Source organism: Cebus imitator, unplaced genomic scaffold (assembly GCF_001604975.1).
Source record: "Cebus imitator isolate Cc_AM_T3 unplaced genomic scaffold, Cebus_imitator-1.0 Scaffold384, whole genome shotgun sequence".
Classification (NCBI taxonomy): domain Eukaryota; kingdom Metazoa; phylum Chordata; class Mammalia; order Primates; family Cebidae; genus Cebus; species Cebus imitator.
In genome coordinates, this window is record NW_016107699.1 from 935,991 (window position 1) to 959,367 (window position 23,377).

General features: G+C 53.1%; 1 protein-coding gene across 7 annotated transcripts in view; it reads right to left on the bottom strand.

Moving 5' to 3' along the window:
• Positions 1-2,218: 2,218 nt before the first annotated feature.
• The window catches only part of CARS1 (cysteinyl-tRNA synthetase 1), a 55,818-nt gene continuing 34,659 nt past the window's right edge, over positions 2,219-23,377 (bottom strand). For 4 of the 7 annotated variants that reach the window (XM_017507737.2, XM_037731117.1, XM_037731115.1 and 1 more), the window contains 13 exons: positions 17,559-17,671; positions 16,806-16,934; positions 16,293-16,422; positions 16,084-16,187; positions 15,518-15,615; positions 15,083-15,272; positions 14,400-14,468; positions 11,545-11,626; positions 7,880-7,960; positions 6,213-6,280; positions 3,801-3,860; positions 3,245-3,328; positions 2,219-2,540 (listed from right to left, as the gene is read on the bottom strand). In XM_017507737.2, coding sequence (XP_017363226.1) covers positions 2,406-2,540; positions 3,245-3,328; positions 3,801-3,860; positions 6,213-6,280; positions 7,880-7,960; positions 11,545-11,626; positions 14,400-14,468; positions 15,083-15,272; positions 15,518-15,615; positions 16,084-16,187; positions 16,293-16,422; positions 16,806-16,934; positions 17,559-17,671 — 1,343 coding nt within the window. In that variant the 3' untranslated portion in view covers positions 2,219-2,405. Of the gene's footprint in view, positions 2,541-3,236; positions 3,329-3,800; positions 3,861-6,212; positions 6,281-7,879; positions 7,961-11,544; positions 11,627-14,399; positions 14,469-15,082; positions 15,273-15,517; positions 15,616-16,083; positions 16,188-16,292; positions 16,423-16,805; positions 16,935-17,558; positions 17,672-23,377 lie in introns of all 7 variants that reach the window. The other 3 variants (XM_017507739.2, XM_017507740.2, XM_037731114.1) reach the window with 3 other exon arrangements.

Sequence of the window (23,377 nt, forward strand, 5' to 3'; positions counted from 1 at the left end):
TTAGCTGGGCATGGTGGCACGTGTCTGTGGTCCCAGCTACTTAGGAGGCTGAGGCAGGAGAATTGCTTGAACCCGGGAAGTGGAGGTTGCAGTGAGCTGAGATCACTTCACTGCACTGGAGCCTGGGTGACAGAGGGAGGCTCCATCTAAAAAACATTGTTTTGGTTGCTGACATCAGTGATCTTATTTGTCTTGGCATATAGGGTTTGAAAATAACAATTCCAATGTGACTACTAACAACAAAACTATTTCTTAAAATTGGCTTTTCTACACTTTTTTTGACTTTAGAAAATACCCTATTAAAGATGTGTAACAAATATGGCCAATTCTTAGAAAGCTGAAGTTCTTTTCTTGAGGCGGCCAATTTGATTTGTGCTTTTGTGGCAGATGGTACTTTCTGAAATAGCAGCAGTATCTCCCATCCCTTCTGGAACCCAGTAATGCCCATGACAGAGTGGCATCTATGCCTCCCCCTCCCATGGATGTGGGTGGGCCTCGTGATGCCCTCCACTAGGGAGGACAGTGGAAGTCAAGACATGACTTCCAAGGTTAGATCCTAAAAGGCCATATAGCTCCTGCCTCTCTCTCCCAGGACTTGCACCCCTGGCACTATAGGATGCTGCAACAGAAATCAGCCACCCTGAAGCTGCCAAGGTGGAGAGACCACACAGAGAAAAAAGGTGCCCAAGCCATCCCAGTATGGGACCCAGGCACAAACCTAGAGATGACCCCATCTCCCTGTAACCAAAAACCGATCAGCTAAGCCCAGTCAATCCAGAGCCATGAGTCATAACATGATAGTTGTTTTCAGTCATGAAGTTTTGGGGTGATTTGTTAAAGAGGCAACAGATAACTGGAACATGTTTGTTTTACTTTGTTTGGGGGACTTTTCTTTCTTACTGTTTTTTTTGTTTGTTTGTTTTTGAGATGGAGTCTTGCTCTATCACCAGGCTGGAGTGCAGTGGCGTGATCCCGGCTCACTGAAACTTCCATTTTCCGGTTTGAAGCAATTCTCCTGCCTCAGCCTCCCAAGTAGCTGGGACTACAGGCATGCGCCACCATGCCCGGCTAATTGTTTTTGTATTTTTAATAGAGACAGGGTTTCATCATGTTGGCCAGGATGGTCTCAATCTCTTGACCTCATGATCTGCCCACCTCGGCCTCCCAAAGTGCTGGGATTACAGGTGTGAGCCACTACGCCTGGCCTAAATTTCTTTTACATATAAAACACAAGGTTCAAAGTCAGACCTATTAACATGTAGAGGCAGTCCTCATTGATTTATAACCTTAGTGCTCCCTGTGTCATTGGGTGGGTGCTCTCAAGCTGTGCCAAGCACCCTGCTGATGCACAGACAGGCCAGTTCTAGCCTTTTGCTGTGTCACACGCCACTGCAGTAAACACATGGAGTGCAAGGAAAAGAACTGGTGCACCCACAACCCAACACTGCCACACTCGCCACGCTGGGGCTGCTGCCACCATCCACGTGCACTGGATTGAGTGTCCCCGGCTGTCCACAGCAATAATGACTGTCCTTTGTCCCAATGGATCTGGCCTGGCAGCAGCTTCCACAGGCACGAAGCAGGCTCTGACTTCTGCTATACCCTCCTCAGCCAAGGATGGTAAACACCTTCACATCTGGGTGGTGATTCTTAGTCCAGGTGATCCAAGTGTGGAGGCAGGATGGCAAGGACAACACTGGACGCTGGGACAGACGGCCCCTGCTGTGCTGAGCACCACCCCCACCCCCACATCTCACCCATCAGCCATGCAGATCCTGGACTTGCTGTCTCCAACGGCAGTTCTGGGCAGTGCGCCAGGGGCCCGCCTGCTGAGCCGCTCGCTTTGCTTCTGCCCAGTATGGAACGGCTCTAGGAAAACCTGCAGCGTGTTTATTCATCAGAACCCGAGGGCTGACTGAGCGGCCTTTGTCTAGGGCTCAGCAGGCTCTGCCAGTCTGAGCCTGTCTTTTTCCTACTCAAATACCTCCAAATGTGCCCACACACCAGAGATTAGCTGATAGCCATCAGCATGGGGGAGAAATTCCTTGGCCAGCTGAAGCAGCTCAACTGACCCAAACACCTAAGTTGTGACCTGCTGACCAAGCAGCCCCGGCTGGCCACCAGGCCCCCTGCCAAGTGCTGAGTATGCAGGGCAAGGCAGAGAGGGTCTCACTGCCGCCCTGTCAAGCACTGAACATGCAGAGTGAGGCAGAGAGGGTCTCACAGTTGAGAAAAATTTATTACTAATGTCTCAGAGCCAACAACAACATGAACATACATGAACACAACTCTTAATTTAGGAGCCGAGGGTGACTGTAAACATGACTGGAGCATTGGGGCATTGTCACTGAGGCAGACAGGAGCCACCAGTCCACAATGGCTTAAAAAGTCAGTCCCGTGCCCCCTCACTGGAAGCTTCCATTCTGAGCCATCTGCAAATATTCCTTGTGGAGCTTTTCTTGAGCCTCGAAGAGCTTCTTCAGCTTCTTGGCTTGGCCTCTGCTGAGCTCTTTGCCCTCCATGTCGTGTGTGGGCAGACCCTGAAAGGCCAGAGCACAGCAGCTGTTGGTCTCTTCTGCACCTGGGTCACCCCGACTCCCCTTTCTTGGGCCTCCTGCCTCAAAGCGCGCATCTCTCCGATGCAGCCACGTCCTCCTGCTTGGACACTCAGTCACCACGCTGCTCTGGGCCAGCACACTCATCTGGCAGTGCTGGCTCTCGCAGCTAAGAATGGGAGAGGGGTGACCAGAATCTGCGGGTGCTTCCTGCCTGAGGTGAGGGGCACTGTGACCCTCCGAGCCGACCCATGACTGAGTTCTGACACAGCTGGCCCAAACGTACATAACAAACACATCCAAGGGCCAGCAGGGAGGGGCCTAGAGGTTTGGAGGCAGTGGCTGTGAATGGCTATGACCAAGAGTCTGGGGGCAGGACACCTATCTGCGCCATGGCAGCCAGCTTTTGAGGGCCTGGGTGGACCTCGGCCCGGGCCACAACTCCCTGTGCTAGGGAGCAGAGCTCGCCACAGCAGTGGAGGGCTGCCCTGGCACGGGCTTGCCTCGCTGCTGGGCTGTGGGAGGAGCTCAGTAGTTGGGCCAGGAGGCCCTGGATCCTAAAGCAGGTATCAGATTTGATTCCAAATTTTCTACAAACAGAAAATCTGCTTGTCCAAGGTTGAAAATCCCTGTCCTCCCAATTTAATGTGGTCTAATAAAGTTCTGAAAAGAAAAGAAGGAATGCTTACATTTTCATCAAACTTGGAGTATTTGTCGGTTTCTGACAAGAACATCTCACTGGGGGGAATCTTCATCTTGGCCAGCTTTGCCGCCTAGAACACACAACACAACACAGCACAGTCACTGCCACTGAGTGGCACCTGGGGCTCTGCACTGTGACCAGCATCTGCTCACACCTCCAGCCCTCAACTTGCTTCCACGCCCTCAAATTCAGCGTGCTGTGAAAGACAGGGAAGGGGAGGGCCAAGGTGGAGGGAACAGAAAAGGAGCAGTGGAAAGCCGGCTAAAAACTCTAACAGAAGTAAGTCTATAAACGCGGTCTTAGAGCTTGTGACCAAATGGCACCACCTTTCCCCTGGCCAGGTCTTCCTGCGACTCATGTGAGAAGGGCCTGGCAGGCCTCGAGTGGTGGAGGCAGAGGGCGGAGCTCCTTCTGTGAGGGTCTGTGAAGGTGTGCAGGGGCCTGGCTGAGGTCCTCGGAGGCACAGAGAGCCACGGGGCACGGGGTCAGGGTGCACTCCTGCCCAGGAGAGCCCTCACCCCCAAACAAACAAAGTGCATTACTTCTTGTTCCTGTTTCCTCCGGGCCGCCTCCTCTTTCTTCTTCCTCTTCTCCTCTTCAACCTAGAGAAGCAGCACAGAGCCTGGTGAGACAGAGCTGCCTGAGGCTGCCAGGTCTCCCGGAGTGGGAGGTCCAGCAAAACCAGCCCCTTTCCTAGGGCCTGGCCAGGAGGACTGAACAATGACCGGACCACCCCACTGTGGGGAGACAAGCCCGTGAGCTGGGCAGTACACCAACCTTCGTCCATTCCCATGGGGATCCTCAGCGGTACCCCTGGGTGCCCGGCTGTGCTCTAGATGCAAAGGTATACAGCAGGCAGACAAACAGGACCAATGCTGAAAGATCCCGGCACAACTAACGTGAAGAAATGGACCAGCATGGTGAGCCTGGCCCAAGACCAGAGGCTCCGTCAGGTGATGACCAGGACAGCACTGTGAAGGTTACCCTGAGCGGGTCTTGGGGTGCCTGGGAAGCAGCAAGGGCCCCAGGGCAGGATGGGAAGAGGGGGGCAGAGGCCAGCCTTGGGGGCTAGGTGAGGAGACCAGAGTCCACTCCAACCAGCAGGCAGCATCCGGGCAGGGGCAAGGGTGGCCTGATGCTGCAGAGAAGGGCTTGACTGTGGAGCCAGCAGGCTGGGTGCGGGTGAGGGGAGGCCTCGGCTGCTCTGGGAAGTTCTGGCGTGAGCCACTGCATGAACAGACATGCCTTCCACTGACAGGGAGGAGGAGTGAGTTTGGGGAGTTGAAAACCACATTTCCTTTGGACAGCCTAGGCTTCAGATGCTTCCTGGCTCAGTGGAGCTATCAGGCAGGCGTCTGGGGACAACGGTTTTGGGCCACCAGATACATGACAGATGGTGGTGAAGCCGCAGGGCCAGATGAGGTCTCCTGGGGAGGCTCCACACAGAGCTGGGGAAAAGAAACCAGGAAGGCACAAAGGTCTCAGAGACTCGGGATGGGGCTAGGCCAACAGGATCAAGAGCTCTTTCGAGGTAGATGGAGAGAGAGCAGGGCCGGCCAAGGGGAAGAGGCTGAGATGGGGAAGGGTGCTAAGGTAGGGGAAGAAGGAGCTGGCCGCTGAACTTCGAGGAACCACAGAAGCAGTGCTCAGAATTTCTGCTTTTTCCCTTTTAAAGTTAGGAAGTGTTTACGTGCTGGTGGGAAGGGCGTAGGGAGAGGCAGGACCCCTCCCCCATGGTGCCTCGGGCCTGGGGTGCCTTCTTGCGGCAGTCTGGTGAGATGAGAGTCCCTTGGTTGGGAAACAGGAGCTACTAGAAGTCACAAGGCACAGCCAAGGTGGACAGTGGAAAGGCCAGCACAAAGGGCGCGGGGCCTGCGAGGCTCTGGCCGGGCCACCCTGCAGGGTGCTCCTCGTCTGCCTCCTGCTTCTGAGCACTCTGCCGCAGAGTGCAGCATGCCAGGGCGTCTGCACAGCCAGCACCAGGCCACGTCACAGCACAGCATGGCAGGCCAGACCCAAGGCTAGGTGAGTGACTGTGGTGGAAGGGGGAGGGGCCCTGATGGGGCGGTCACAGCAGCCAACCTTGCAGGGCAAGCCCAGCTGCTCCCAACCTGCCAGCCAGGATGGACCTGCAGACCGTTCACCACAGTCTGGAGCTTTCCCCAGAGTTCCAGTTTGTTATTTCTCCCAGGCACTGCAAACTCCAGCCACCCACACTTGCATCTGGCGTCAGCCCTCCCCTCGTGCCTTGTGCCTCATGGTGGTGCCAGTCCAGGGCTGGGCATAGATGCCTTCCCAAACCCGCACATCCCATCTGTCAATCACCCACCCTATCGATTCTACTTCCTCAGTTCCTGCCAGAGCCTCCTTCCTGAGAGCTGTGGCATCCAAACTCGCCCTCCACGGTGGTGTCCTGCTTTCAGCCTCTTGGGCCCACCTGCTGGTGGCAACAGCCCCTAGGCCCACCTCCCATGGAGTGCACTGAGGGCCCAGGTGCCTCTCATCCTGCTGCCTGCATTGCAGGGTGCCCCATACGCTGTGCCCAGAGGTTCTGACAACGCGTTTTTGTTCTTGTTCTTCTCTCCTGTTGGGCACCGAGGAACCTGGACCATCCCTGATCCCGGGAGTGTTGTGGGTGCAGGTGGGGAGTGTGCTGAGAACAGGAGGTGGACACGCACCAGTGACACGCGCCACCCAGGTGAGGGCAAGGTGAGACTGGGACCTGACATGTCAGCTGCACAGTTTGCTAAAAGTGACTCATTAAGCTGAGGGAATGATCTTTTTAAAAGAGGTCCTTCATTAGAAGATACTAGTTAATTTTTCTAACATTTATAAATACTGGGATTTTAATAAAAGTGTAAACATCAGTGCTTAAAAAGTAAACTATGTAATAACCCTAGTGTTTTTCATATTTTCAACAAATACCAAGCTGAAGTCATCTGCATCTCACTCACCCGCCTCTTTTCTTCTCTTTCTTTTAACAAGGTGTTTCTGTCTACCAGCTTCACCACCGTGGGCAGTCCTGAAAAGAGAGCGGTCTGTGAGAACAGGCTGCACTCTGCCCTGTGGGCCATCTCTGCTGCTGGGCCAGCCCTGCCCTGCCCAGACCATGCGGTGCTACCTGGTCAGAGCGAGTGCCCCCGCAACAGCAAACAGCAGTGAAGCACAGCACAGGAGAACATATTGTGTGTGTGTGTGTGTGTGTGTGTGCGCGTGTTGTGTGTGTGTGTTGTGTTGTGTGTGTGTGTTGTGTGTGTGTGTGTGTGTTGTGTGTGTGTGTGTATGTGTGGTGTGTGTGTGTGTGCGTGCGCGTGTAGTGGCGTGGTCTCGGCTCACTGCAACCTTTGCCTACCGGGTTCAAGCAATTCTCGTGCCTCAGCTTCCTGAGTAGCTGGGACTACAGGCACGAATCACCACACCTGCTCATGTTTTAGTGGAGATGGGGTTTCACCATGTTGCCTAGGCTGGTCTCGAACTCCTGAGCTCAGGCAATCCGCCCACCTCAGTGGTAGGGTAACAGGTGTGAACCACCACACCTGGCGAGAACATTTTGTAATTGGAAGGTAGGAAGGTCTTGCCCAGCCAGGAGTCGGAAGGTAAGAAATGTCATCTGAGATGTAAAATGACCAGGGGCAGATGGGTAGTGGGGAGGAGATAAAGAGGGGATGGTTAATGGGTCCAAACAGGTGGACACAGGACTAGGATCCAGTCCGGGGTGGCACAACAGGGCCACCATAATTAAGAATAATTTAGTGTAAATTTCAAAATAGCCAGACGAGTGGAATTGGAGGGCGCGTAACACAAATACTAACTGCTTGAGGTGACAGCATCTCAATTACCTAGATCTGATCATTACATATTGTATGCATGTATCAAAATGTCACACGTAGGCCATAAATATGTACAACTACCATGTATCCATAAAAGCTGAAAGCAAGCCCGGGCGTGGGAGCTCATGCCACTTCAGGAGGCCAAAGCGGGCAGCTCACTTGAGGTCAGAAGATTGAAACCAGCCTGGCCAACACGGTAAAACCCCATCTCCACTACAACTACAAAAATCAGCCGCGCATGGTGGCACACACCTGCAGTCTCAGCTACTTGGGAGGCTGAGGAAGGAGAATCGCTTGAACCTGGGAGGCAGAGGTTGCAAGGAGCCGAGACTGCGCCACTGCACTCCAACCTGGGTGACAGAATGAGACTCCGTCTCGATAAATACATACTCGATAAATAAATTTTAAAAAATGAAAATAAAAAACATTAATTTTCTGTGGAACTAAAAAACCTCCACAAAGTGGGAGGACAAGCATGAAATTTGTTGACAGTCTACAGGACACAGGCATGTTTCCTTAGCTGAGAGCATCAGAGGTGGCAGCCAGGCGCTGAGGGGAGATGACGCCCACACACAAAGTGGTGGGATGCAGTGGGAAGGAGCTATGGGTGCACCCCGGCCCCCTGCCGGACTGCCAGCGTGGGAATGGTGCCGGGGGACCCATGGGGCTGCCACTTTGGGATTCTGCATCCAGTCATGATGCATGAACCTTGGCCCAGCCCCAGGAGATCTCCCAGTGACACCTTTCTAAGCTCTTGGTAACTTCATAGCAAAGAGCAAGGGCTCACCCACCTTCGTGGTCTTCAAACCGCACCCCAAGCTCAGGCAGGATGTCGTCCCGCAGGGCATCGCTCAGCTGCAGAACCTCAGGAACTGCAGGGAAAGCAAAGCAGTTCCGTCAGGAATGGTGGCCCACAGACCGCGTGCCTCCTCCAGTGCCTGCGAAGGAGGGGCCGGCAGCAGGATCGGCTGCACAAGCCCAGAGACCAGTGTCCCCCCAGGTGCTGTTCTGGGGCAGCAGGGCAGAGCCGGGAAGCAGCATAGCACAGGCTGCTGGAAGCGGCTCTTCCAGGAAAGGGACACAAGTTGGGCAGGCAGTGGGGGTGAGAGGCTCAGGACAGGCCTGGGGGTCCCTCCGGGTGCTAATGCTCTTCACCTGAGGTAGACTCTCTCTGTTGGTGCCAGGGTCAGCTTTCTTAAGGAAGGACCGTTCAGACTCAAGTCCCTAAGGACTCAGTTCCCAAATGCACACAGGATTGGGATGGGGGTCCTGGTCAGGACCCAGGAGAGCTGTGTCCCAGGACCACTTAGGAGCTCTAGCTCTGTGAGAATCAGGCCTCCAAGGCTGAAGCGCACGCAGCTGGAAAGGCGGTGGGGACAGGCTGGAGGTTGCTTCCCAAGACTGAGCCGCCCTCTGCCTCTGACTGGAGACCCAGTCCAGCTGGAAGGGTGAAGAGTGGCATGTCACATGGGGGAGAGAGCTTCGCTTGGAAACCCACACGTCTGTGGCTGACTGGCTTCAGAGCGCAGCACTGCAGACCTGCCCTGCATCCTGGGGGGCTCCTCACACAGGCTCCCGGAGGGCCCCTCTGTGCCTCTGCTCTGCCCGTCTCCAGCCCATGCACCACGACCAGGTGGCGAACAGGACATAAGGAGTTTTGGGTGTTACGGGGTAAATGGGATGCTGCCCTATCTCAGAGAGACTCCAGAGCACCAGGTGGTGCACAGCGTCTCCCAGACTACATCCACAGGACGGGTGCTTGGGCTCTCCAAATTAACAACATTCTGCTCCGAAGTCTGACCTTGGGTTTGCTGGAATCACCACCCTTTCGCTTTCTTCTGGCCCCTCAGCTTGCTGCGCCCAACTGTGCTAGGTGTGTCCGTGCCCTGCCCACAGCCTGCTGGGACCCCCGCCATCCCGCCCTGTTCTCCTGCCTGCCCTGCCTTTCAGCAGCACTGACCACACGCATGCTGCCGTTCTCATCTGTCCTTTTCCTGCTGTGTCCCGTAACGAAGACCGCTACAGCTCCCGCTGGGTACCCAACACCTTCATTCACTGCTGGATAAAATTTTCACATATCTGGCAGGGCGCAGTGGCTCATGCCTGTAATCCCAGCACTTTGGGAGGCCGAGGCAGGCAGGTCACTAGGTCAGGAGATCGAGACCATCCTGGCCAACATGGTGAAATCCTGTCTCTACTAAAAATTCAAAAAAATTAGCTGGGCGTGGTGGCGCATGCCTGTAATCCCAACTACTTGGGAGGCTGAGGCAGCAGAAATGCTTGAACCAGGGAGTCGGAGGTTGCAGTGAGCCGAGATGGTGCCACTGCACTCCAGCCTGGCAACAAAGTGACTCGGTCTCAAACACAAACAAAAAAACAAAAACACGTACCTGGGGACTTCAAGGCCCCGCCCACTAGCACAGCCATCCTGGGCAGCTTCCTGAGTTTCAACCTCCCTAAGCAGGGACCTTGGGGAACAATGGCCTTTTATATTTGTCCGAGGTATCATTCCTGGGAATGAGCCCTCCTCAGCCACCCGAGGAGAGGCTGACTGGGGCATGAGCTGAGGTAGGTGCCTGCCCTTCAGCCTTTGAAAGCCACCCCTGGACAGCACCCTCATTAGAAGGAAGGCAAGCCAGCACCCGTGGTCACTGTCACGGGTGTCCTGGGAGGCCACAAGGCCAGCACCCCAGCCCACCTGCCATGGCTGATCATCAGAGCAGGCACCAAGAAGCCTCCTGGGCCACACTGCCTGGGGGAAAGGGACACATGCCCCACCCCTCAGGCTCACACTGTCCTCTGGGTGTGGATTTTGAGGAGCTGAGGAAGAAGCCTTGGAGCCACTACAGCACCCAGCAAAGGAAAATGTAGTGCCTGGGGTGGGGGCAGGGGGTCCACGCACAAGGACACCTGCGCCAGCTGCTCAGCTCGGCCTTCAACGTCCCCCAGACAGGCAGGTGAAATGCCCAGGCTGCCTCCAGGAATGGTCTTCCCAAGCCCGTGACCCCAGCGATGTTGCTAAGTCAGTGCTGCTGAGGCTGCTGGAGAGCCCTGCACGGTCCTGAACAGGCTGGTCTGGGCTGGGTTCAGTTTGGTTCAAGTGCTTTGAAACGCTGAGGGGTGCCAGGTGTTGGAGAGAAGTGACGGTGCTTAACCGATCAGGTCAAGTGCGCCCACTGCTGCCAGTCAGGGGCTCGGTCAGGCCCAGGCCCCTCTCCACAGAGCACGTGTGGCAGCCCGGCCAGCCTCTCCTCTCATCCAGTGTCCCGCACTCTGTCCTGCAGCCTGTGGAGACCTGAGCTCCCGGAGCTCTTGCCTGCCCTCCTGCCTCCTGCTCCGCTGTCTGAAGCAGGCCCAGATTTGGCTCCTCTGCCTCTCAGTCCCTCCACCCACCCAGGTCTCCTGATGCTTCGAGGTGCAGCTTCTCCTAGAGGCTTGGCTGGGTCTCCATCCACACTATCTTCAGCATGCCCTGCCTGGATGCTGCCCCGCCGTGACCCGCCACAATGGGCTCTGCACAGATGGGGGCCAGGTGGATCCCAGGTCCGACTTCCCACCACACAGAGACCCCTGGAGAGGGAACACAGCACAGCAGGTGACGGGGTAGCACTGGAGGTCAGTATGGCCGGCCGGGACTCTGCCTTCCTCTTCTGGAGCATCAGGGGGGTAAATGGGGCCATGTGCAGAACGCAGTGGGCAGGGCCCAGCACACCCTAAATCCTCAGTGTGTGTTCCCAGCTGTGCTGTTACTCACCAATTCACAACCACTCAGAGTGAGAAGCAAAGGCCTGCCTGGCACTTGCTGCTGTGTTTAACACTTCTTAAAAACTGGCCCTCAAAATGAATGCTCGGATCCAGGACTTTCTATGTCTTAAACCACACACTTCTCAGAAATGTCAAAAGATGAAGGAATGGCTGCTTACGGACAGTGAAGGGACCCTGGGTGAACCCAAGTTCAAGCATTCATCTGCCATGCCTGAGCAGAAAAAGAAACCCTGGAAGCTCCAGCTCGGCTCCACTCTGCAGCAGGAACGAGCCACACGTCAGCGCACCCAGCCTACCAGGTCACCAGGAGCAGAACTAAGCCCCAGCGTGAGCCAGAGGGCAGGCGGTAGCTGCGCCGGTCAGAGGGCCCTGCATTCTGCCTTGCTCAGAGGAGAGGCAAATCAGCCCTGGCCCATCACATCACATCCTTGGTCCCCAGCCCCCAGCCAGCTGCTGTCACGGAGGAGTGTACCCTGCAGGGACTTCCGTGGCTGCGGTGACTGGGGTGTGTGGTGCTGATGCATCTGGGGAGTCCAGGCGCGGATGCTATTCCAACACCCCGTGGTGCACAGGGCGGCCTTCACAGAGGGTGACCCGGCCCCAACACCACAGTGCCTCGGGGAGACACCCGAGTCCAGGGAGCCCAGTGAGGGCAGCAGCTCCCACACTCTTTGCAGCAACTGGTCCTCACCTTTTTGCTCTCGGGCAATCTTCCGCACTCCTTCTCGGAATTCCGATAACACCTGAAGGTAGGGCATAACTGTGGACTCGAGCTGTGGAAAGAACAGTTTTGGTTTGCTGAGAGTCGCTCACCCTCCTATATTCATAAGTGAATAATTGCTCAGCGGCCACACCACAAAGCAGGGAATGGCATGGGCAGTGCTGCTGTGCACACTACAGCTGTGACAGCATCCTGGAGCCGGGACGCTCTCGTGCCCAACACGAGGTCCCTGCTAGGCATGCCAGTCACATGGACTCTCAGGCCAGAGGGCACGAAGTAAGCTTCTTTCTATTGGCAGGTGGGCCCTGCAGCCGCTCTGCCCAGGTGCTGACATGCCCTGCTTTTCTCAGGTCTGACACGCTGCTGTTAAACAGCTTGTCCTTCTGGTTTCGGAGGGGCCATCTCTGGGAGGGACTGTTTCCTAAGGGGCCCAAGGACATCATTCCCCAGGCTGGGGCCCTACCTGTTCTGAAGCTGGCGGCTCCCGGGCTGTGCTTTTGTCTGAGCTGCGGTCACACACACACTTGTTTAAGATGAACGATCTCCATTATGTACCTACTATCTACGCGCACGTTGGCAGCTACGCTAAGATTCATCACCCACAGCAGCACTGGGGAGGCAGCCACAGAACGGAAAAACCTCTATACTACATTTCTCTGTTTTAATAGGACAGAAAAGTTTTAAGGCTTTTGAGCAAGGCTGCGCCCTGCCCATTAGCTGATTCAGCAGCTCAATAACCAAAATAAAAACATTAGCAAGTGCTGGCCAGCTGCGTGGCTCATGACTGTAATCCCAGCACTTTGGGAGGCAGAGGCGGGTGGATCGATCACAAGATCAGGGGTTCGAGACCAGTCTGGCCAACACTGTGAAACCCTGTCTCTACTAAAATACCAAAAAAAAAAAACTTAGCCAGGCATGGTGGTGCATGCCTGTAATCCCAGCTACTCAGGAGACTGAGGCAGGAGAATTGCGTGAACCCAGGAGGTGGAGATTGCAGTGAACAGAGATCGCGCCACTGCACTCCAGCCTGGGTGACAGAGTAAGACTCTGTCTCAAAAACAAAAACAAAAATAAAAAGTAGCACATGCGAAAGTTGGGCAGACTAACGAGCCCTCAAGTCTAAGCCAAGCCCCCTGAAACCCGATCCTGCACCTGAACTTTGGACTTCTTGGGGGTTTTAGATCTGTATCTCCACCCACCACACAGCCAGCCCAGACAAGCCTCGGGGCAGGGCAGAAAAGAAGGCATTCACCCATAGCCAGCCTCAGCCCCAGCCCCAGGGGCACTGACTGGAGGGAGACTCTCGGGGACGGCTGCAGGGGTCTGTCTCCAGGACGCCTGGGGCTACAACCCCCACTTGAGCATGCTAGCAGGTGGCCGCGTGGTGACACTGAGGTGGTGCAGGATGTAGGAGCTGCCTCGTCTGCTAAGACAATTTGGATTTGGAAGTTAACCCACGAATGTCAAATGGACATGATGTATGGGCACAGGACGTTTTGCCAGCAGGCTCACTACTCACTGCGGCTGCTTTTTCCCAACCAGCCGACTGCAAAGACCAAATGAGGCTGCTTGGGGGATGCGTGTCCACAGCACGCGGAAGGCAACCCCCCCTCAACAACCGCAGCAGCCGTTATGATGAAAAACACTGCAGTACAAAGGCAGGCTCTCTTTAACCCAAGAGGTGTGTTTTTTGTTTTTAAAGAAAATAAATATCTTAGTATCATGTGCACAAGAGAACAAAGAAGCTGTGTGGGTTTTCTTAAAAGCACCAAAGGAGATTCATATCAGAAGTCTCAAAAATACCACAGCAACAGGTAGCTAGTGCTAAGGCTGGCAAAAGGCAAGGCACGTGGGCTGGGCGCTCTGGCGGGACTCCTTACAACATGGACTGTTTTCTCTTTGCAAGCCAGTTCCTGGGGGACCATCTGTAAGCTCCATCTGCATGGGGCTCTTCACACCACTTGTCATTAGGAAACAGGATTTTAAAAAGGTTTCGTATTTGTACTTTGTACTAAGCTCCTGTTTTAATTAAAATTACAGCTGATATATTTAAATGTTTAGATATGCATTCTAATCAAATAGTTAAAGAGCATTCCTGACCTGGGAGGCGTGGAAGTCTGTCTTTAAGAAGCCTGACTGTGGGCATGTCACAGGGGACAGAGGTTCCACAGCAGAGGGACATGACTGACCATGTGTGTCTGCTCATATGCCAACTGCAAATGGAAGCCAGCGACGGACAGCCAGAGTGTTCTGGATGGATTTCCTCGCCACATAGACCCACTAGACAGGGGGCTCTACATCATGCCCACCCCCTGACCTGTGGGCCACAGCTCTCAGGTGGGGGGTTCTGCCTCAGGCCATTGGACCAACCTGGGCTCAGGGTCAGGGCTGGGCCTGGTCCCATGGAGACTGAGGCAGACAGTGGCTATCTCCCCATCAGTGTAAACTCTGCACTATTTGTGAACTCCGTAGCCTTTTGATGAAGTGTTTACGGAGTACAGGTCACTTTATGTGACAAAGTCATGCGAGAGTTCATGATGCCGCAGCAAAATGCGAATAAGCAGCGGCCTGTCTAGCTGGGGTCCAAGCTCATGGGATGGCACCATGGCAAAGTGCCCCAAACCAACAGTCTTAACCGAGGCAGACCCTCCACACCGGGAGGGACTTAGCACTCAGAGCCAGATCTGCCATTCGGCCCAAGGCTCTGTCTGGAAGGGTCTGACATGGGTGGGTAGATAGAGGAGGGGCCGTTCCAGAGGCACATGGAGGAGGGAGGGAGTGAGAAGGCAGCAGGTGCAGAAGGCAGGACCACGCGCGCTACTCACACTGAGGCTGGTTCCAGGCCCTCCGACTGGGAATCCCAGGGAGCTCTCCTCTTCTATGGCCCCAAAGATCTAGGAAAAGACACAGATGGGACAGAAGCTGCGCAAGATGAAGGAGGCATGTGGCGAGCAGCCACGAGCTGTGTTCCTCATTCACGGGAGGGGTGCCCCAAGACCCGGAAAGAGACGGAAGCAGCAGCTCCAGGAGCTCCAGAAACCTGAGCCTGGGGGTCCCCTCACTGCACCAGGATGGGCCCGACTCAGAGCTGCCGGCTCCAACTCTGTTTCAGCCAGAAGCCACTGGAGCCCGACAACAAGGAAGGAGGAGGTAGGGAGCTGAGTGAGTCCAGGCACTGCTGGCCTTTCAAGGTGCACGGCGGGGAAGGGCTCTGTACAGGACGTGTTCAGAGAAGAGGGCTTGTCCCTGGTTTTGCTTTTCAAACTCCAAGATGGGAGTAGAGGGAAACCGAGGCAAAAGACAAACTAGCTCTGAGTAAGGGACAACTATATGGGTATTACTTCTTTTTGTTTGCTTTTGAGACAGGGTCTTCCCTCTACTGCCCGTGGTGGAGCGCTGTAGTGCAGCAATCATGACTCACTATGTCCTGGGCTCAAGTGATACCCTCACCTGGCGTGCGCCACTGTGCTCGGCTTTCGGAGACATGCCTGCCTGAGGCCTGGCTTACCTTCAGCATATGGGTGAGGTACAGGGCGATGTTCTCCAGCAGAGCCCGGCTGGGCCTCCTCCTCACAGCTTTCCGGGCTGCCATATAGAGGTTGCACTGACTGACCAAGGCCCGCATCTCTTCCATGACCGTGCGGGTGTCAACGTTGTCACAGAGGGCTTTGTGAATTTCAGTCTTCTTGTCATAAAAGCTGAGCAACGAAGAGGAAGGAATGAGAGGTCATCCCTGATGACACATCACAGAAATTCCCCATGCACTTCAACACCAGGGCAGATCCCATTAGCGGAGCCACCTATCCCGAATGAGCTCCACACAACGTACAGCTAGTGTCCCCCACCCTTCCTCGGCAGTCCAGGACACGTGGTGGCCATGATGCATGGCTAGGCACAGAACACGGGCATGCTCGAAAACCCCAGAGAAAAGGCACCACCTTACTTCTTATTCAGTTCTGCTTCTTCTTCTCCCCACTTTTCAAACTGACCAGTGACATCAACAGGAGCTCGAAGGATGTCTTTCACATTTAGGAAAAACTCCTAAAGTTGGAAAAATCAGTTTAACAGCATGTCGGCAACCTTTCCATCCTGAAATATCTGATCAACTGTTCTACTGCTGTGATTTTACTTTTGGTCAAAATGGGAAAGGCTGGAATGCATTGGCATTACGTAAGTGGTCAGAAACAAAGGGGGAGGGATTTCTGTGACAGAAACACGTTCCTGCCTTAGCTTTAGAGATGCTCATTTGAGGGAAAGTACAAGTCAGAAGGACGTGCACTGCAGTAACTGGGAGGACAAGGCCTCCGTCCGCTCTGCTGAGCCGTCGGGCATTTCGGGGGTGGCCCTGAGTCTTGTCTTCCCCACTAGCGTCGAAGTGCTTTCTTTCACCCCATGTGCTGGCCTCCATCACAGGACAGGGAGGCTGCTGCACCCATCACCACTCCACATGGTGCCTGCTGTGCAGGGGAGGCCGCTCCACCAACCTCTAGGAAGGGGCTAGGGACTCACGTTCAAGAACTTCTCATACTGAAGTGCTGACTCCATGGTGTTGCTGGAGTAGTCCAGGGTGTCCTTCCAGGAGTGCATGAGGAAGGCCAGCCGCAACTGCCGTGCTGCGGGGGGACACAAGACAGCGATGCCCTTATTCTCCCGAGTGCTACAGCCATTATGCATCTGTGAGAAGCAGGGTGGGGTCTGCGGGAGAGCTCAGTGTATACCTGAATGCTTTTTCAAGGCATCTTTAATGGTGATGAAGTTTTTTAGTGACTTGGACATTTTGCAGCCTGCGATGGTCAGGTGGCCTGTGTGCAGAAAGTACCTGACCCAGCAGTCGTTTTCAAAGTAGGCCTGTGTGGAAAGGGACGAAGGATGTCAACAGTCACGCGCTACTGGGGCCTCCCGCCACCTGCACCGTCTGCTGCCTTGCTGGCGCTGTCCACAGGCAGGTGCCGCATTTTCAAGCTGGCGAAAGCGGGGCTTAGAAGGACAGCCCAGGTTAACAAGCCAGCGGGTAACAACTGGTTCAAATCCAGGCCATTCTGTTGCTGAAGGCCAGGCTGTCAATGTGGGAAACTAGGCTAAATGATCAGGTTCAGATTCCACCCACAAGCTCTGATGAACGTGTCAGTTCTAGTGAGAGAGGCCGTCCTGAGGCCCAGGCTGACTTTTCCTCCACTGCAGTGAGAACAGCGTGCTCTCGCATCCGAGAAGGGGACCCTGTCTTCGCCTACCTCCGACTGCGCCAGCTCGTTGTCATGGTGAGGGAACCGGAGGTCGAACCCACCTCCATGAATGTCCATCGAAGCCCCTAGGAGGGTGCCTGCCATGGCCGAGCACTCGATATGCCAGCCTGGACGACCCTGGATAAAGCCGAACACACAGTGACTGACCAGCCCAGCCGCGGTCCAGGCCCTTATCACTCCAAACTGACAGCCTTAAACCCTCTGACCTTTATTGGAACAAGTATTAATTCCCACACACAAAAAGACTAAGGGTAGCCTTCTTTGGTGAAGTTCATAAACCAGTCCGGTCTGGGCTGAGGCTTAGGTGGAGTCTGCGAATTACGTCCAGACCTCTGAGCCCTTGACAGCTGCAGATGGTCACGCCCCTTCCTGGGGTACCCTGAAGTCAAGACTGTTGTCACCAGGGATACCAGGAAGCATCCTACACCCTGGGGCCTAGAATACTCAACTCAGAGTCATAGAACACAAGAACCAAGCAGCCTGCATGGTTGCCTAATCTGATCATGTCTTCACTAACAGACCAGAAAAGAGAAAAAAGAGAGAAGTGACTTGTCTAGAGGCTCAGGGAAGCTCCATGATGTCCAGGGCCCTGAGGCCAGGCAGTCTGTGCTGTAGCAGCACCAGGCTCTGGCCCCGTGACAACATCCTTCACACACAGAGCAGCCTCGGCTGGGTGCCTGAGAGCGGAGCTGGTGTCAGTGCCCCTGCCCAAGCCCAACACCTTCTAGGACACTCACTCACCTTTCCCCAAGGGCATGGCCAGGATGGTTCTCCGGGCTTAGAGGCCTTCCACAGGGCAAAGTCATTGGGAGAGCGCTTCTCACTCAGGCGGTCTGCAGAGATGCTCAGGTCACCTGCAAACATGAGGGAAGCCGGGCACGGTCACTCAGCAGCACCCACAGACCCACGTGTCTCACTTCAAGGCCATCCTGGGTGCCTAATGGCCAGTCCTTCTGACTAACTTCTGTTTATTAACTTGCCTCAAGCACTTCTTCAAGTTTCCTATGTACAACCAGATTCTGGTGTCGCCCCAGTGTCCAGATTTACAAAACTGTTCATAAGCCCCAGAGTCACCGGCTTACACACCAGTGTCCAAGCAGACCTGGCTGACCTGAAGCTGCAGCTGGGGTCTCCGTAAGACATTCGCCCACCAGTGTCTAGGACGAGTGAGAGCACTCACGAGGAGGTGACATAGGGGTGTGGCCCACTGGGGCATGGCTCAGGGATCCTGCCTGGTTCATGCAGGTGAGACCAGTATGTCAAGGGCCACACAACTATTTGTTTATGGGCTCCAGGGGATACCAGGACACAGCTAAGCTACTGTGTACTCCTCCAGGGAAGTGTGGTGGTAAAGGGGACATTTGCTGCTCCTGTGTGTCTGTAAGGGGAAAAAGGGTGAAGGAAGCTAAAGAATAGTCCAGTAAGGGCATGAGCAAAGGGGAACACTGCTCTTGGCACAAGTTCTGCTTCCTGGACAAAGCCAATGATCACCTAGCCAACAAAGACCTGACCATCTATGTCTTGCTGAGGGATGAGAAATAACCGCTTGGTGAATTCCATGCATCGACTTGGTGACACTCAGCCACCTGACACTCAAGGTCTGGGTCCCCAGAAAAGGAATGCATCATCACTGCAAATTTCTCTAAACGATACATGCAGGACCAATGGAAAGATTAGCTGCTGTGAATACAGAAACCTGTGAGTTAGTCCAAAGGTCACACAGAGAATCCCCTTTGTTCCCTGAATGGGCAGAGCAGAGGCCTTCTGGGCGCAAGGTTGCCAGGACCCATGCCAGGTCTTGCCCAGCTGCTGCTGCAGCCTTTCCTGGTCCCTGGCCTAAGGGTTGCCCTGGGTGCTGTCACCCCCTTGTGGAGGAAGAGCAGACTCCATCTAGGGTCCTAACTCAGGTGACCTTTAAGAGGCTGCAGTGAGATCTTTCCAGGTAACAATCTACTTTTCAGGCAACAGACCTAAGCTGCCCTGAGAAACAGAGTCAACAGGAAAAGCACTGATATATATTGAGATGGAGTCTCACTCTGTCACCCAGGCTGGAGTGCAATGGCATGGTCTCAGCTCACTGCAACCTCTGCCTCCTCGGTTCGAGCAAGCCTCCTGCCTCAGCCTTCGTAGTAGTTGGGACTACAGGTGCGTGCCACCACACCCGGCTAGTTTTTGCATGTTTAGTAGAGATGGGATTTCACTCTGTTAGCCAGGCTGGTCTTGAACTCCTGACCTCATGATCCGCCCGCCTCGGCCTCCCAAAGTGCTGGGATTATAGGGATGAGCCACCGCGCTCCGCCTAGTATCACATTTTTTTAAAACACCAACTTCGTGATCACAAAATATGTACTAAATATAGAGGCAGGAGAATCGCTTGAACCCCGGAGGCAGAGGTTGCAGTGAGCCAAGATCACGCCACTGCACTCCAGCCTGGGCAGCAAGAGTGAAACGCTGTCTCAAAAAAGAAAGGAAAAAGAACCAATAGCAAAATTCATCATAAAGCAGTGGGTTCGCGTGCTCCAGCTGCCTCCAGAACAGTTCTTCGCTGTGTGACCTTGTGGGTGCTGCTACACTCAGCAGTCCCTTGGGCCCTCCCAGTCCCACCTTTCCCACGCGCTGCTGGTTTCCTCCTGGCATCTGGGTGTCAAACGCAGTGCGAGTTCTTCACGCTTTCCTCTAAGGACTTTAAGAAATGCTCTACTATACCCACGGCTATATTCAGTTTTTGTCTTGTTATTCAGACAGACATATATACACGTAGGATCTCGCTCTGCACCCAGGCTGGAGTGCAATGGTGCGATCATAGCACACTGCAGCCTCGACCTCGACTGGCTCAAGCAGTCCTCTCACCTCAGTCTCCTGAGTACCTGGCACTACAGGTGCACGCTACCACACTCAGCTAATTTTTAAAATTTGTGTAGAGATGGGGTCTCACTATGTGGCCCATGCTGGTCTCGAATTCCTGGTCTCAAGCGATCCTCCTGCTTCGGCCTCCCAAAGTGCTGAACTACAGGCATGAGCTATGGTGCCCCAGCCCTCACATATTTTTGAATCTTCTATTTTTATTAACCAAACTTGTTAAGGGTTTTTCTGTTACTTTTTATGAAGAACCAGCTTTTGGCTTTTACAATTATTTCTGTTTCTTTAATCTCTGATTTTACTTTGATTTCCTCCTATTTCTTTCCACTGCTTCTTGTTCTTTTCCTGACTTTTGACCAACTGCTTAGCTCACTTCCTTTCTTTTTTTTTTTTTTGAAATGGAGTTTCACTGTTGGCCAGGCTGGAGTGCAGTGGTGCAATCTCAGCTCACTGTAACCTCTGCCTGCCGGGTTCAAGAGATTCTTCTGCCTCAGTCCCCCGAGTAGCTGAGACTAAAGGCACATGCCACCACACCTGGCTAATTTTTGTATTTTTAGTAGAGACGGGGTCTCACCATGTTGGCCAGGCTGGTCTGGAACTCCTGACCTCGTGATCCGTCCAGCTTGGCCTCCCAAAGTGCTGGGATTACAGGCATGAGTCACTGTGCCCGGCAACTCACTTATTTTCAATCTTTTACTAACTATATTTAAAAACATCAGTTTCCTCTAATCGGTGCTTGAGGGCACTCTCCAGATTTGGTGGGTGGCACTTTTGCTACTGTTTGGCTTAAACACCCCTGACTTCCCTCTGTGGTTTTCTTTCCTAGGAATTATCCAGGAGCATGACTTCAACTTCCCCGGCAGGTTTGTACACTTTAGATGTCCTGTCAGTGTTGGTATCTTTTTTATTTAAAAAAAAATTATTTTAATTTTTTTGAGACACAGTCTTGTTCTGTTGCCCAGGCTGGAGTGCCACTGCACATCAGGGTTCACTGCAGCCTCGACCTCCTGGGCTCAAGTGGCTGAGACTATAGGCACATGCCACCACACCCAGCCAATTTTTAAATTTTTGTAGAAAGGAGGGGTCTCCCAATGTTGCCCAGGCTGGTCTTCAACTCCTGGACTCAAGTGATTTTCCTGCCTCGGCCTCCTAAAGTGCTGGGATTACAGGTGTGTGTCACCACGTCCGGCCAAGTGTTGTTATCTAACACAGTTGCTCCGTGGTCAGAGAATGAGGTCTCCTTGTAAATGGTTCTTTGGGATTTGTGGAGATCTCTTTCTGTGGCCTGGTGTATGGTTCTGTGTTTCTGGAAGTAAAGGATGTTCTTTAATTCCTGAGTGCAAAGTTCCCAGCTCTCAAACCAAGCCTGTTAATTGTATTTCAAACATTTCATATCCTTATTATTCTCTGCCTGCTTGATCTATCAGCTCCTGGGAAGTGTGTGAAATGCAGGGATGTCCACTCTAGTCCTAGTGTTCTAGAGTTGGTATTTTCCAGTCTGCTAGGATCAGTTACCTTGAAATATTTTAAAATATCAGTAAATAGTTATTGCTGAAATGGCTGTTAGCAGTCCTTATGATTCAGAGAAGATCAAAGACTTTAACTTCATTTTGAAAAAGACCAAATTACCATTCCTAAGTGGGTAATGACAGGATTACAACTAAAACGTAAACAACGTTAATGATGACCATAAAAAATCACCACATTGCTAAATGTTATAATTTAGAGTTGATACAAAAATTGATGGCCATGCGCAGTGGCTCGCACCTGTGGTCCCAGCACTTCGGGAGGCTGAGGCAGGAGAATTGCTTGAGCCCGAGAGGTGGCGGTTGCAGTAAGCCAAGATTATGCTCTGTCTCGAAAAAAGAAAAAAAAATTGATGTTTACTGGAGGCTTCCGGGCCACAGAGGCCCTGGCTGGGTCCTTTCAGGGCTGAGGCACTGTGTCGTCACAAATCTGCCCCTGTACTCCCACAAACCTGAAGCCTGCAGTGCCATGGGTGTGATATTTATGCTGTTAACCTGGCTTAGTCTATCTTTTTTCAGTCTGTGTTGTCTTGTTTTTATTTTATTTTATTATTTTCTGAGACAGAGTCTCGCTCTGTCGTCCAGGCTGGAGTGCAGTAGCGCAATCTTGGCTCACTGTAACCTCTGCCTCCTAGGTTCAAGTGATTCACATGCCTCAGCCTCCTGAGTAGCTGGGATTACAAGTGTGTGCCACCACACCCGGCTGATTTTTGTATTTTTTAGTGGAGACGGGGTTTCTCCATGTTGGTCAGCCTGGTCTCGAACTCTCAACCTCAGGTGATCCACCCACCTCGGCCTCCCAAAGTGCTGGGATTACAGGCATGAGTCACCGCACCTGGCCTGTCTTGTTTTATTTTAGGTTCAAACATTTCTTTAGAATAGAGACCTAAAATTACTAGATAAAGAAGTATGAACAGTTTTATAGCCAAACTGTCTTCCAGAAACACTAGGGCAGGCGGTGGAGCGCAGAATGTGCCCTGGCACACTGGGGACTCCACTCTGCAGGGAGGCTTCCAACCCTGGCTCTTCTGGATGTGTCCCCAGACTCACTTAAAGAATAAACATGAAGAAAATGCCAGTGAAAGGGTTCCAAATATAATTCTGCCTGGTCTAGAAAAAGCCCGATACGTGTTTGAGGCATTTGGATCCAGATGGGCACGGAGGCTGTTGTCAAATATGCGTCACTCAGCACACACCCCAGCATTCCACAGTCTACCGTAAACCTCACGTGCTCAGCCAGCAAACACCAGCCCTGCGAATCCAGGCCCCACGGCCACTGTGCTTCTCAAGACAGCACTGTGTTTACTGTCTTTTGTTTTTTTTGTTTTTTTTTTTTGAGACGGAGCTTCGCTCTTGTTACCCAGGCTGGAGTGCAATGGCGTGATCTCGGCTCACCGCAACCTCCGCCTCCCGAGTTCAGGCAATTATCCTGCCTCAGCCTCCTGAGTAGCTGGGATTACAGGCATGCACCACCATGCCCAGCTAATTTTTTGTATTTTTAGTAGAGACGGGGTTTCACCATGTTGACCAGGATGGTCTCGATCTCTTGACCTCGTGATCCACCCGCCTCGGCCTCCCAAAGTGCTGGGATTACAGGCTTAAGCCACCGCGCCCGGCCTATGTCTTTTGTTTCTTAAAAAATAACACACCACAAAAAAATGAAATCCTGTCTTTTACAGTAATGTGGATGGAACTGGAAGACTTTCTATTAAGCAAAATAAGCCAGGCAGAAAAAGACAAGCATCACACGCCTCCCTCTTAATGTGGGGGCTAAAAAATGGTGGACCTCAAGAAGGAAAAGAGAACAGTGGCCACCAGAGAAGGGTCAGACGGTCAGGGGAGGGAGTGAAGAGAGGCTAGTTTCTAGGCACGAACACACAGACAGAACAAGTAAGTTCTTGCGTTCAATAGCACAGTAGGGCAACTACAGCTACCAAAGAACTCTGTTGTGTATTTCAAAATAGCTAGAAGATATGGAACATTCCCAATGCAAAGAAAAGATAAATGTCTAAGGTGATGAGCACCCTAATTACCCAGATCATTACACACTGTGTGCATGTATTAAAACATCACGTGTACAGCATAAACTGCACAATTATCATGTATCAATAAGACATTTCATGGTCTTAGTGTAGAAAACTCCTAAAATTCCTTCAGGTGAAAAAGCACTGTTCC